Genomic DNA, 15,493 nt, shown 5'->3' on the forward strand with positions numbered 1-15,493 from the left:
TTTTAAAAATAGTACAGCTCACTTTTGATCTGTATTTTCCACAGTATGAAGTTGGTTAGTTGTTTTTTTTTTTTTAGAAAACATTTAAAAAAGCAGATTCCACTCTGTTGTTATCAGAGCACACACATTACAACAGAAACAAAAATAATTGATGAATAGAACAGTGCTCAATGCTTCCAAAGCCTGTCTCTTTAACTGCCTTGGAGTCATTGGAGACCATCAAATGCTTAGAACTAAAATTATAGATAACCCAAAACCAATGGAAATTGCATGATAAGCTTAAGCATAATGCAACATATTACTAACAATGACAAGCACGAAAAATGGCATAAAACATTGCCAAGGATGTGGATTATCAGAAAAGGAGGTGAGCCAGTCATGTAATGAATATGTTATTGCTGTTGAGTTGTTTTTCAGTCACATCAGACTCTGTAACCCCATTTGGTGTTTTCTTGGCAGAGGTACTGGAGCAGTTTGCCATTTCCCTCTCCAGCCCATTTTACAGATAAGGAACTGAGGGTTAAGTGACTTGCCCAGGTTCACAGAACTAATAAGTGTCTGAGGCCGGATTTGAACTCAGGTCTTCCTGACGCTGCACTACCTAGCTACTATGTAATGAATATACAGGGTAACAAATGCATAATCCAAGTATTGTACAGTTATCTCTGAAATACTAAAAGAGAAAGATTATTCCTAGTTTTGGGTAGATCCGTTTTAGAGAATTTATGGTTATACTTGTATGAGACATTCTTGGGTTAATAAGATAGAGATGAACTGCAGCTTGTATTGGTAGGGGAACTGTACTCACCAAAGGAATTGCAGATCTAACAAAGGGCCTAAAAAAAGGAAGTGAACAGTCATCTTCAGCCTAGTGGTTCTTAATCTTTTTTCATGTGTCACAGACCCCTTTGGCAGTCTGGTGAAGCCTGTGGATCCCATCTCCAAATAAAGTTTTTAAACGCATAAGGTAAAATACACAGGATTACAAAGTAGATCAGTTATATTGAAACACAGTTATCAAAATATTAAAAAAAATATGGACCTCAGGTTAAGAACCCCTATTGTAAACTAATCCTGATATTTTTAGCTGATGCCCATGGTGTTTATAGATGGGAGTTTTTAAACATTGTCTTCTTTCTCCTCTTTCTCTTGTCTTGATTTTTATTTCCCCCCCCTTCTGTATTTTTTTACCCATCAGACTAAAGTAGCATAGTATCTATCTAAGGCCACACCTGGAGGTCATGTAATTACTCAAGTTGTTGTTCTAAGTTTTCCCACCCCTACCCCTGTTGAAATCTGTTGGCCTCATGGAACAGGTTGCATCTGTGCTTTTCATTCTGCCACATGTGCTGACTGCTTGCTTACTTGCAAAGGCAGGCCAAGGTGTCAACTTCAACTCCTGAAGCTCCATATGGTGAGGGACCTCCTGAGCTCAGAAAGAGCCCCCCTTGCCTCCACAGCAGAGCACCATCAGGGCATTCCTGCTGAGTATGCCAATATTTATTTTTCAAGGGCAATAGCTCAGACTAACACTTTAGACCCAGTATGCTCTGGGAGTTGATGGGACCATGCTGGTTTGATACCTTTAACAATAACCTGGGGTAATCCATTAAACTAGACGGAAAAGAACCCCTTGATTCTTCAATGTAGTATAGTCTTAGATGACATTAGGATAATCCCTCAATTTTTTTCTAATGTCAGACAAAATTTTTTACCTTAATAGTAACTGTTTATAAGATGCATAAATTTATATATACATATATATAATAATGGCAGCAATGATGTTGATAAGTTTATTTTCTACCTAGTCCCTTTTAAGTTTATAAAGAACTTTTCTTATAATTATCTTGTGAAGTAGGGAATAATGATAGCTCTATAGTGCTTTATGTTTGACAAACCACTTTCCTTATGAAAAGCCTATGAAACAAAAAGTACATATTTTATTTCCTCCATTTTAAAGTCAGGGAAACTGAGGCCCAGAGAAATGAATTTTTAACAAGGGCACACAGCTAGTTAATAATAGAACTGAGAATCAAAACCTGGTCTCTGAACCTAGTGCTCTTTCAACTCTACCACACTAAGAGTATTAGTTATAGGTCTTGATGTGATTTCCATATGCCAGTTGGAAAACTGCTGTTCTGTTTTTAAAACAAAGTCTAAAACTTTGTTCCTTACTCTGTCATCAAGTAGAATAAATGGCTGCTAACAATAGGCTAATCAGAGGGTGTAGGATTGAAAGCTGAAAGGGACTGTTTTAGAAATCTCACCCAATCCCCTTATCTTACAGATGGCCAAAATGAGGTCCAGTAACTTGTCTGAGGTCTCATGGGTATTGTCAAAGTCATTGTCTGAATCCCAGTCTTCTGATTCCAAATCCAATTTTCCTTCCACTACCCTATTCAATGAGTATGTGTGTACATACACATGTGTTTTCATACACATGTGGGTATGTGCATATATGTACATAGGTACCTCGCTTAGGGAATATTGTAGGAATGGAAAACTTTCAATGTTTACTCTTGGCAAGTGAAATAAATAGAATTTTAAGACAATTAAACAACAAGAAAAAATTAAGCAAAGCAACTCTATCAATTATATGCATTAGAAACCAAGAATTTAGTCACAGCCTACCGCTATCAGTAGGGAGGGCTGCTGAAAGTTATTGTGTCTTTGCATTTAGCTAAAACATTTGGTGAGGGCCCATGTGTGGGGAACCTGCTGGTAAGAAGCTGCTTTGAACATATCGTATTAGCTTTCCACTGACCTGCTTTCTCTAACTGGTGTGCTTGTATTTTACTTTTTTGTCATTGAATAGTGCTGATTTATTAAGCCGTGTGTTTCAAGGGCATTGTGAGATTACGTGTAGGGGCAGGACTGAACTGGGAAAGTGAGAATTACTGTATCAGATCGTATCCAATTAAATTGTGACAGGCACAGCAGGTGAAATTGGAACTTGGGGTTTATCTTTTATGTAACATAAGCACTCACTATCTATTAGCTGGCAAGGAAGTTTAAAGCAGTTTTGGTCTCCCAGAGCATCCCCCTTCCTCTGCCTCCTTTTCCGTGCCTCTCCCTACCACAAAGGGAATCATTTTTTAAAATTGATATTTGTATTAGGAATAATAAGTCCTTGACAGGTAATGTCTAATGTTCAAGGGTCTTGCAGCAATGGCATTAGGATGAAGAGCACTGCTTCTAATCACAGAGAACTATCTGTTTTTTAAATGGCATTTTATTTTTTCCAATTGCATATAAAGACAATTTTTAACATTCATTTTAAAAAAAAATTGAGTTCCAAATTTTTCTCCCTTCCCACTTCCTAAAACGGTAAGCAATTTGATATAGGTTATATATGTGCAATCATGTAAAACATACGTCCATTTTAGTCATGATGTGAAAGAAGAAACAGACCAAAAGGGAAAAGATCACAAAAAACAAAAGAAAAGTAAAATAGTATGCTTCGATCTGCATTTAGACTCCATTGAGCTTTTAAGCCACATTTTAGCAAGTAGCAGAAAACTTTTTGCAACTTATAGATGAATATGGACTTAAAAGTTTACTAGGATTATTTCTTTTTTGGGTGTTAATTTTTTTTATATATAGAAATCTGTAATGAGTGGACTAAGTATTATAGGTTGGAACAGATCTGGTTTTTCTATTGTTTGGAGACTATGTGATCTTTCAAAGGCTGTGCCAGGAAACAGAGAGCTGTAAACTGATAGATGTGCTTACAGTACTCAAAGGAAAAATTGGCCAGGGAAAGCTGCCCACCTTCTACAGTAAATCCTCAAGTAACTGCTTTGTGGATTAGCCACAGTCATTATTTAACCCCAGGCATTAGTCCTCTTACCACCTAACACACTTTGGGGTTGCCTTCCCTTGATATGCTATTATAAGATTTAGAGGTGGCAAGAACCTTAGATATCTTCTAGCCCCCATTTAACAAATAAGAACATGGATCCCCAGTATGATCATAGCTGAGGTCATACTGGTAGTAAATGGCATTGTCAATCCTCTGACTCCAGAGTCACTGTAGTATTCCAGTAAGCCACAGGTGTGCTGGTATAACAAGAACATATTTGAAGATGAGTCAAAGGAAAATGCAATTGGGGAGATGTTGCTGTTGCAAACAAAGAAACAGCAAAACAATAGCAACCAAAACTACAGTGATTTTTGAATCTTTTAAGTGATATAAGCCTTTATTCCTTTTCATTAGTATGGATAATCAAGAGTGAGTAGTGGCAGCCAAAGAGATGAGTTAGAATCCTGCTGGTGCTTTGGATAGAATGCTTGACTGGAAGTAGTGACCTGTATTTAAATCCTGACTCTTCAACTTGTACTGGGTGGGCTTGCCCAAATTGCTTTATTTTAGCAAGGCTCTATTTCCTAATCTGTAAGCAAATAACATAATATGCCTAGAAGTGCATAATAAACAGTAAAGCATTATTTGAAGATAAGGACTATTAGAGTAGTTATATGGTCCATATGATTCTATGAACTCTCTAGGGGCCCATTTCATGTTTTTGTGTTTTATTTTTCTTCCTTTTATAGGTTCTTTTATCTATGCTAAAGAGTATTTAAGGAAAGTCAAAAGTATTAGACATTATCCTGTACTGGAACAGTAGAGAGCATGCTGGATTGGACTCTGAAGATACAAGTTTGAATCCCAGTGCTGCTAATTGTGTCTTTGGGCAAGTCACTTCCCTACTCTGGGTCTCAGATTTTTTCTCTGTAAAAATGAGGGTTTGGACTAGATGACCTCTAAGGATCCTTCCAGCTCTGAATCTATGCTATTATGATCAGTAGTAAGGGAGGGGCCCTACCATGTGGCAGTATCTTGTCTGGCACCTGCAATAATTGGCATTATTTTGGGAGGGAGGCACAATGGAAAAGGGGAATCCAATTGATCAATCCTATAAGATAATGGCAGAAAGTGCCTAAAGGGAAGAACCTAGAATAGATATCTTGGAAGCTTTAATTGAATGTTGAAGAATACAGAAAGAAGAGAGAGGCCAGATAACTATAGGGGTCATGAATCAGAAAAGGAGGGCCTACACTAAACAGAAAAAGAAGGTGGATAATGAAAAGAGTGAGAGAAGTTCTTTTTGGAAAGGAGTGTAAAAATGAATTAAAAAAAACAACAACTAATGAACAGGCCTACTGAAGGGGAGGAGAAGAAGGAGGAATCTACGTGACTGAGAGGAAAAAAGGAAGAGAAGAAATATATAAGCAGATAGAAAGAATTAATAAAGAAAACCCTAAGGGGAAAGGGATAACAAATAAAAAGAGAAAATCAGTGTGAGGGGAAGAGAACCAGTAAGAAAAGGGTCACCTTAAAAAAAGATTAAAGTAAATAATCAAAGGGAAAAGATACTGTGTTTAAAGAAAGAGGAAAAAATTACAATTTGAAAAAAAAACTTAATTTAGAGACAAATGATGGAAAATGTAAACCTAACTTTTTTAACTTCAAATAAGAATGAATTAAACACTCCAAGAAAATGAAAAAGAAAGACACTGGCTGAGAAAAGAAAATTCTATGATGTACTACTTACAGATAATGCTTGCCTTTTGGTTTTAGATAAATAATAGTTTTTAAGGAAAACTCCATTTATTCCTATGGTTTCTAGTATTTTTAATAAGAATGTGTCGTATTTTGTTGAAAGCTTTTCTGCATCTGCTAAAGCGATTAAAAGATTTTTCTTGTTTTTGTTATTGATAGTCTATCATACTTACAGTTTTTTTTCCTAATGGTGAACTAATCCTGTATTCCTGATATAAATTTAGTGTGATCATAGTGTATAATCTTTGTGATATACTGCTGTGGTCTCCTTACTAACATTTTATTTTAAAAATTTCCATCAATATTCATTAGAGAAATTGGTCTGTAGTTTTTATTTTCTCTTTGTTTTTACTCTCTCTGGTTTAGGTATCAAGACCATATTTGTGTTACAGAAAGAATTTGTTGGATCCCTTCTTTGCTTATTTTTTCAAATAACTTATGCAATATTAGAATAAATTGTTCTTTAAATATTTAGTAATATTCACTTTTAAGTCCATCTTGTCTTTTTTTTCTTCCCCTGGGAGTTCATTTATGACCTATTCAGTTTTTTTCTAAGATAGTTAAGTATTTTGTTCCCTGTTTTGTTCATCTAGCCAGTTTATATTTTTATAAATATTCATCCATCTCCTTTAGACTGTAACTTTTATTGGCATACAGTTAAGTGAGATAGCTCCTAATAATTGCTTTTATTTCTTCTTCATTGGTTGTGAATTTACCTTTTTTATTTTTTTATATTGATTCTTTGATTTTTCTTTAATTGATGGTTTATCTATTTTATTGCTTTTTAAAAGAACAGGTCCTACTTTTATTTATTAGTTTATTTTTAACCTTTCAATTTTGTTTATCTCTCCTTTTAGTTTCAGAATTTCTATTCTGGTATTTAACTGAGGGTTTTAAATTATTTTGTTTTTCTAGTTTTTTTTAGTTGCATGCTTAATTTATTGATCTGTTCTTTCTCTCTATTACTAATGAAAGAATTTAGAGATAAGTTTTCCCTAAGTACTGCTTTGACTGCATCACATAAATTTTTATATGTTGTCTCATTGTTATTATTATTTTAATGAAATATTGATTATTTCTATAATTTCTTCTTTGATCCACCCATTTTTAGGATTAAGTTATTTAATTTCCAATTAAATTTTAATCTTTATTTCAAAGGTCATTTATTGAATGCAATTTTTATAGTATTATGGTCGATGAAAGATACTTTTAATATGTCCACTTTTCTTCATGTTTGTGAGGTTTATTTCCTAACATGAATATGCCATGCATAGCTGAGAAATAGATATACTCTTTCTATTTGTATTTAATATACTTCACAGACCTATCATAGCTAGCTTTTGTAAAATTCTATTCGGGTCCTTAACTTCTTTCTTGTGAATTTTTTTGTTCACTTTATCTAGGTTTGAGAGGAATATATTGGACCCTCTGCTATTATAGTTTTACTCTCTATTTCTTCCTATAATTCATTTGACTTTTCCTTTGGTAATTTAAATGCCATACCATTTGGTGCACATATGTTTAGTACTGATAGTAATTCATTTTGAGGTGCTACATGTGCCATTTCCTTATATAAGAATGTAAACAGTTTACCCTTGTTTAATTCTTTTTGATTTCTCTTTCATGTTTATCTGTTTATGCTTCTCTTTATTCTTTGTTTTTATGTCAATTTTCTACTAAGCTCTGGTCTTTTCATCTAGAATACCTAAAGTCCTCTATTTCATTAAATGCCAATTTCTGCCTATGTAGCATTATATTCAGTTTTTTCTGCATCGATTGGTCTTGGTTGTAAGTCTAGATTCGTTGCCTTCCAGAATATCATATTTTAAGTCCTCCCTTCCTTTCTAGTGGTAGCTGCTAAATCATGATCATGTATATTATGACTGCCATTCCCTTGCTCAAATAAATACTTCATAAGGGTAAGAATGGTATCTTACCTAAAATGTATAAAACATCTACGTATAAAACAGTACCTTGGACAGTGAGTGCTCTGCACTCAACAGGCTGTTACTACATTTTTATTGATTGATTGAATGAATGAATGAATATTTAAAATGAGGGAAGGGATTAAGACAACTTCCTCTCACCCAAGAATTGCCTACAGCCTCAGAACCCCACTGACTACCATGTTCTCTTCACTCTCAACTGCATTGTGGAGTCATAGAACTTGACCCAAATGACTTGTCCTCATTCCATTGAACCCTAAAATTGATGCCCATGACATACACAATCATGGAACCACCATCTTATAGGTGCCTGGTCAGGCATGAAAGATGAAGAGCATGAAAGGATTTAAGGAGTAGACAGAGGAAAGAAGAAGGAGGAAAAGGAAGAAACAAATGAAGAAAGAAGAAGGAAAAAAATCAGGTTTGCAGGAGTTCTAGGTCATCATTGTTCCCCTATACCCATAGGGAGTTAGTCAGTCAGTAAACATTGACTTAGGAACAATATGTCTAACTCTCTCCAGCTAAAATGAAATAATAATATTGTGCTGCCTCATGTGAATGTCTGGGGGAATTTAAACGTGTGTTTTTACTTTTGAGACCTTGGATTGTGGAGTAGATTCTCTTTCTTTGCCCCAAAGTAATATTTCAAGCTTAATGCTTGAAGAAATAATAACTTATATTTGCTTGGTATTTTAAGGTTTATGAAGTACTTTCCGCAAAAACCATCCTGTATGATGGTAGTCTAAATATTATTATCCTGATTTTACAAATGAGGAAACTGAGGCTCAGAGAGGTGATCTGCCTTGCCCATGATCACAGTGCTAGTAAGTAAAATAAAATACATTTTCAAAGTGTTTTAACCTGAAGGATGGCAGCCATTTGGCACAGAAAGTTACCTGTGCTTCTGTTATGTTAATTTAGTAAAAGTGATACCAAAGATTCACTGGAGCTTCAGGTGATTGAATTAGGAAAGGATTTGTCTTCAGGAATGTATTTTCAAAGTGACCTCTAGAGGATGTTGTTCTAACTAAAAAAAAAAAAAAAAAACAAAAACCAAAAAACAAAAAAACCCATGCACTCAGGTGTATTGCTATGTCATTGTGCTAACCAGAAGATAGAACAAAAGCCAGAGATTTGTTGTTGTTGGCAGATACGTATAATAAAACAAGAATGTGAATAAAGATGGCATTGGGGGCAGGGAGGTGAGGCAATTGTTTGACCTGCTTCACATACACTGAGTTCTTGCTAAACTTTTTCCCCATGATAATCAAGGAGGGTGTTAGCAGGCAGCTGGACTTGGGACAGCTAGGTGGCATAGTGGATAGAGTGCTGGGTGTAGAGTTAGAAGACTCATCTTCCTGAGTTCAAATCTGGCCTCAGACACTTACTAGCTATATGATCTTGGGCAAGTCCCTTAATCCTGTTGGCCTCAGTTTCCTCATCTGTAAAATGAGCTGGAGAAGGAAATGGCAAACCACTCCAGTATCTTTGCCAAGTAAACCCCAGAATTATGAAGAGACACAACTAAGTAATAACAACAAAATTAATAGAGTGATTTTTGGTCCTCTAGAAGAACAAAAAACAACAACCCACCAACCAACCAACCAACCTGACTTGGTAGTCTTAGCCTCTACACAGATCCTGTGGGGACTTTTTGGGCATAGTACCCAAAATGGGTGTTGGGAGCACAGGACCTCTACTGGGGATCCAACAGAAGTTAAAAGGAATTTGCTTACATTACTTCATACAGTTTTTGGGGGGACCATAGGCTTCAAATTAGTATCAGAAATAGTCAAAAGAATGTAATGAATCTTAATATGAGGGTATTCCAGCTGTGTTTTGTTTATTGTGGCTAAATGTAGTACCTCATACCCTGAATCATAAACTAAAAGAGTTGTCAATCTACCTTGTTAGGGAGAGGCTTTTTAGTCACTGCCTCCTTTCAGAGAACTGATAGCACCCCCACACACACAGTGACCCTGAAGAGCAGAAACCCAAAATGTGGTAGTAAAGAGAAGTTTGGCAACCACAAGACCAGTGGAGAAGCTGAGAAGAGACAGCGTAATGTCTAGTAGAAAGTAGAAGTGTGATACCTGATGCAGAGACAAAATACCCTGTGATTACAACCTGCCAACCAGAGATGCATTGCGTCATTGGTGAATTGAATGGTGTCCCCCACCCCAAAGAATTCATGCACCTTCAAACCTTGAGCAGTAGAGTAAGACCAAACATGTTTTGTTTATTTGAATTCTCTGCTGATAATGCTAGCGATAATTAACCTCACAGATACCTTCCTAGTAATCTGGCTACTGATTCTTCCATTGGTTTCTATCTTCTGATAATCACCAATCCTGCTTTTTGACTCCCAGATGAGGTACAAACATGAGGTCCTATAGGTAAGCACACGTTACATGTGGAAAGTACCTGGCAAGTCAGTTAACTCTTCTGAGCCTCAGTTCAAATCTGTAAGTTTTTAGGGGGTAGGATTCCTCATAGGACAAGGCATCTTTACTTTTTACATCTTTACTTTTTGAGTGTTCTAGGTTAATTTATACATTTTCTTATGTTAATTTTACCTTTTTTTTCTCCAACAGAGAACAGTGTTAAGGAACATACTGTGAAGTACATGGAAATACTGGAAGATAAATTGCGCAGGTGAGGATAGTACACAGATAAAGTCCCGTTAATGAATTCAATCAATCAAACATTTCTTAAATGCCTACCATGTGTCACTGCACTAAGCACTGCAGACATAAAAAGAGGCAAAAGACAGTCCCTGACCTCAAGGAGCTCACAGTCTAATGGGGAAGACAACATGAAAACAAATATATACAAAGCAAGCTACATTCAGATAAATAGAAAATAATTAACAGAGAAAAGGCACTAGAATTAAGAGGGTCTGGGGAAGGCTTCCTGGGATTTTAGTCCGAATGTAAAGGAAGCCAGGGAGGTCAGCTGGTGGAGTGGAAGAGGAAGAGCATTCCAGGCATGGGGGACAGCCAAAGAGAATGTTTAGAGATGAGAGACAGAGTGTCTTCTTGGTAGAACTGTCAGGAGGCCAGTTGTAAGAAGATTGAAAAGGTAGGAGAGGGCTTCCCAAATAGTTTGCTTGTAGTAAAATTTAGTTAAAATTAATGCCACCCTCAAGATGCCAATCCTAGTTGTGGGGTGTCCTGAAAATGCAATAGAGCACAGTCACTTTCTGTAATAAGTAAACAAGCTAACAGATAGGGTTTGAACACAGGGGAGAAGTAGATATCATGTCGGCTCATTCCCCACCCTCTTTTCACTCCTTTTTTTTTTTTTGAGGCGGGGAACCAATAAATACATTCCAAAATTTTGAGACTAGGAAGAAATGCAGTGTGGATTTCACATTTCAGAATAAGAAAGATTATCTTGTTGATCTTGTTAAAAACTGAATTTGTATCTCATTCTGTTTTCCTTTTACTGTCATGGCTGAGGGGGTCCTGTGGATTTTAAACCAGTTCATGTATGTTTTAGAACAACGAAAAAAATGTACATCATAGGTCCTGTTTTGAATCCTAAATCAAAACCAACATGAAAATTCTTGGTTGATTTTTTTTTTGCCTGAAGTAGGAATGCAGAATTGAAAAACGCACATGATGTTATAGCATGTCAAGAAATTTTCAGTTCCTGAAGACATGTTCTTTAAAAAAAGCAGCCAATAAATCTCAGCTACTAGGATCTGCTCCTAATTAAGAAAGCCAGTTCTGAAACATAATAAAGACCTTCTTCTTAGGTAGTTATTTATTTTTATGGAGACAGTTTTGCTACTATTTTGGAAATTGTTAAATGACCCCCTAGTAGGTTCTTTCTTAAAGTATTGCCTACTAACTTAGACACTATGGCTAAAATGCCACCTTTCCCTTAAGAGATTGTGAGAGGGGCGATCATATTCCTGAGGTATACTTTGAAATCTCAATAAGGTCATATTTGTTTCTAACATTGTGCAAGCAACTTCTTTAAATCATTGACTGACCGTTTGCTTCCACGTGAGGAACTTTGAGTACCAGGAAGAAGGGAGGAACTAGCATCAATGTGACAATGAGGCAGTGAGGAGTATACGAGGAGTGTCTTCCACTTCTAGGACCTATGCTAGTGTCACGTGCCCTGGTTTGATGTTGACTCATCTCCTTCCCTACAGTTTGGGGATACTGAGTCAGTATTTTCCTGGTTATCTTCTTTAGGGCATTTTCCTGAAATCCTTTGTACCCTTCTGCAACCTTTTCAAAATTAGAGGAAAAAAATATATACCACACATATGCCATGATCACTTTTCATACTAGACATAGTAGTGTATCGGCTTTTCTTCCTTATTTCTAAAGTTAATCAAAACATGACAATATCTGACATCCAAACATATATGTGTTCATGCACATGAAAGGAAATGTGTGTCAACAAAATAGTACTATATTTAAGATATAGTAGCTGTATCTGATAGGTACCTGATAGCATATACTGCATTCCATATTCATAGACCCACATAACCTACTGAGAAAATGGAGATATATTGTTTCATCTTGTCAGTTTTTGGAAGATCTCTAGTTGACTGCCCATGTGTAATTTTCTTTCACTATTTTTTCTTTACCATTTTCACCAATTTCACCAATTTTCATCCATCAATCAAGGGCAGAAATAGCATATTTATCAAATTTGGGAGGTATAACTAAATGTTGCATAGGGTCTTAAGGTTAGTCAAGTATTCAGAATCAGGAAGATTTGAGTTCAAATCCAGCTATATGACCCTGGGCAAGTCATTTAACCTCTGTTTGCCTTAGTGTCTTCATCTGTTGAATGGAAATAATAGTTAAATCTACCACCTTGGGTAGATTGCTGGATCTGAGATAATAATTGTAAAGCATTTAGTATAGTGCCTAGCACATAGTAAATACTCTATATGTGTTAGCTGTTATTATCTTGATAAACTAGAATGTGAGGCTGAATCCAATAAAATGGTTTTCAATAGGAACAAAGGTAAAGTCTTACATTTCAATTACAACAAATTTCATAAGTACACAGTGGGGGAACAATGGCTAGATAGTAACCTACCTGAAAAAGTTTGGGGAATTTAATGGACTGCAAATTCAATATGAGTCAACTATTTAACATGGCAGCCAGACAGCTCATGCATTAAGAATTATAATGTCCAGGATGACAAAGAATAGTTCTAGGGCACTGTTCTGATCTGACTGTGCCTGAAGTATTTTTTTGAATTGTAGGTGTCTCATTTTAGGAAGACAGTTGATAAAATGGAAAGTTTGTGGAGGAAAGTGACCAGAGTAGAGATCCATTGAAGGAATTAGAGATGTTTAGCTTGAGGAGAAGATTTAGGAGAGTGAAGGATTTGACAGCCTTGTCCAAGTGTTTTAAGGGTTGTCATGTGGAAGGCTTGTTCAACCTAGTTCTAGAGGACAGAACTAAGAGAAAAGGATATAAGCAGCAAAGAAGTGGATTTGGGGTTTAATGTCAAAAAAAATTTTTTTTCCTAATGATTTGAGCTATCCAAAAGCTGAATGGGCTTCCTCAGTAGGTTTTGTACATCCCCTGTTAAAAGGCAGATAAACCAGAGGACATAAAGATGCATTTTTTTTTCATCTTAAAAACTAGATGGTTGAAAAATTCATGAGTAAATGGAATAAAACTCAGTCTACCCCTCTTTGAGGGCTATTAGGTTTGAAAATCACAAGCACAGAGTACTTGTGAACTGAATGGACTGTTTTTTTCCCCTAGGGTTCAATAAAAGAACCTCTAGTGGGCTAATGCCTAGGAGTTAGAGTTAGAATTAATCATTTGCTGTTTTGAAAACAAACAAAACAACTTTATGAGGTGGCATTAAGGTTTTTGTCCCTACTTTGAAGTGCTTAAAGCTAAGAAAAGCTAGGTGTCCAGGATGGCAGGATAAAATCAAGGTCTGCTTGTAGTCCTTACTGAATACTTTATAGGAATGGGATTTTATGGATAGACAGACTGATTGATATGTAGATTGATCAATAGACTGATAAAACATTTATTAAGCACTTAGTATGTTCAAGGCACTGTTTTAATCATTAGAACACAAGTACAAGAAAAAAGACAGTATCTACCCTGAAGATTAGATTTTAAAGAAGGAAGAGCACACATAAAAGGGAACTGAAAGAATGGAAGAACCTGGGGGTGGGGGGAAGAGAGTCAAGTCGGAGGAGTAGGATTCTGAGCCACGTATGACTAATGTGTCTATTTGCTGAAATGGAGGTCCCAATATCCCATGTCTCATCAGGTGGAATTTTCCTAATGGTAAATGAAGGGCACAGTTGGCATTTATTTCACGGACATCAATTATACAACCAGCCAAACTGCATATTTCAGGCCCAAAGATGGGCCCCTAGAATTTATTCACAATGGGATTTGCTTTGGGGTATCAGGAGTCTTGGGAATGTTGCCTAAATGTGCCTCTCCTTTTCTCTAATTTAATATCTGGGTTTTTACCTAAAGGAGAGGTCTCATTTGTGTTTGTTATCATTTCCATATGCTCCAGGCTGCCTGTTCTTTATCAAGCCTGCAGGAAAAAAAAGAAGTTAGCAGAAGAGAGCAGCTGGAAGGCCTAGTTCTGTGCAGCCTTCCAGAGCCAGTGACTAACTAAACTTTGCCCTGTGAAACAGAGAGAGTGGCCTGCCAAGGAGGCAGAAGCCGAGCCTGCATGAAGTAACTGAGTACCCTGTCGTCTGTTGTCCTTGCTCTCCAGTCTTAATGGTGTGCAACAGAGCCAGGAAAATGAAAACTTTCTGCTTTGACAGGGGAGGCCTGGGCCCTTCCTTTTCTTTTAGGCTTAAAGTTGCCAAAGCTTTAAATTTAAATCTCTTGGCCCTCATAATCAAACCTGGTTTTATTCTCCATTAAATCTACAGTTCAAAGAGACATCATTTCTTAGGTTCATAGATGGGTTGCATTTTCCTATAGATTTTATTTCTAACCTCCCAAAAGTTTCTGGAAGGAAATCAATTACTGTCAAGTAGTAGATTGCAGGGCTTCAGGCATGGGTGGGCTACGTCTCTCCCACCCCAGGCAGATGTGTTACATACATATATACATACATATGCATGTACGTACATACATTTCCTTTAGCCCCTCTTTCTTTCAATTTTCCAACAGTATTTCCATTTGTTTTCTGAGATCACAGACTATCTAAGAAATCCACACCTGGATTTAATCTGTATTATCACGAAACTAGTAAATACCAGATCAGAGGTACTTTTTAGTGTCATAAAGAAATAATGAAGATTTGTAAAATCTTACTAGAAATTTACTTGAAATTTTAGAAACTAATTTTTATTTTATGTTGTTAATGCAGATATAAGACAGGGAGAGGGGTCACTGAGGTTTCTTGCTGAGCTTTTTTCCTTCTCAGAAGTGGCAGCTATGGCTAACTCAAATACCCCGAACTACCTTCTACCTACTTGAACAGGTAGTTGCAATAGGCATAGCCATACATGTACAAATGATATTGCCCAAACAGGGAGAGGATAGTATATGGATTCACATACACCCCTCCACCTCATGATGTGCTGTCTTCACCTTAAGTTTTAAAGAAGCAACCCCCAAAAGTGCTATGAGAAACTGAAGAGAATGGGGAAATTTTTAGCTGGAAGGTGAGAGGAAGGATCAGTGAAAGTGGCCTATAGAGTCTAGGACCTGATTGGGACCTAAACGGAGGAGTGGAACTACAACAGATAGAGATGATTCCAAGAAGAACAGATGGCATGAGCACAGAGATAGGAGAGGGCAGGACAATAATACAGATGGTGAGTAATTCAGTTTGACAAGAAGGGGAATAGTGTGAAATAAGACTAAAAAGTATTATTGGGACCAGATTGTTGAGAGCCTTGAATGCCAGGATCAGGAATTTATACATTTTTTCAGTCAGCATTGTGGACCCACAGAAGGTTTTTGAGTGACATGATCAGAGTAGCTTGCTAGGACAGTAATTCAG

General features: G+C 36.5%; 1 protein-coding gene across 1 annotated transcript in view; it reads left to right on the forward strand.

Moving 5' to 3' along the window:
• Positions 1-15,493, forward strand: part of LOC114050170 (disrupted in schizophrenia 1 protein-like) — a 508,708-nt gene that overhangs the window by 388,427 nt on the left and 104,788 nt on the right. Inside the window, exon 10 of the mRNA XM_027871792.1 lies at positions 10,101-10,161. Within this exon, the coding sequence (XP_027727593.1) occupies positions 10,101-10,161 (61 nt within the window). The remainder of the gene's footprint in view (positions 1-10,100; positions 10,162-15,493) is intronic.

The sequence above is a fragment of the Vombatus ursinus genome, unplaced genomic scaffold (genome assembly GCF_900497805.2).
Source record: "Vombatus ursinus unplaced genomic scaffold, bare-nosed wombat genome assembly UNPS02014798.1, whole genome shotgun sequence".
Lineage (NCBI taxonomy): Eukaryota > Metazoa > Chordata > Mammalia > Diprotodontia > Vombatidae > Vombatus > Vombatus ursinus.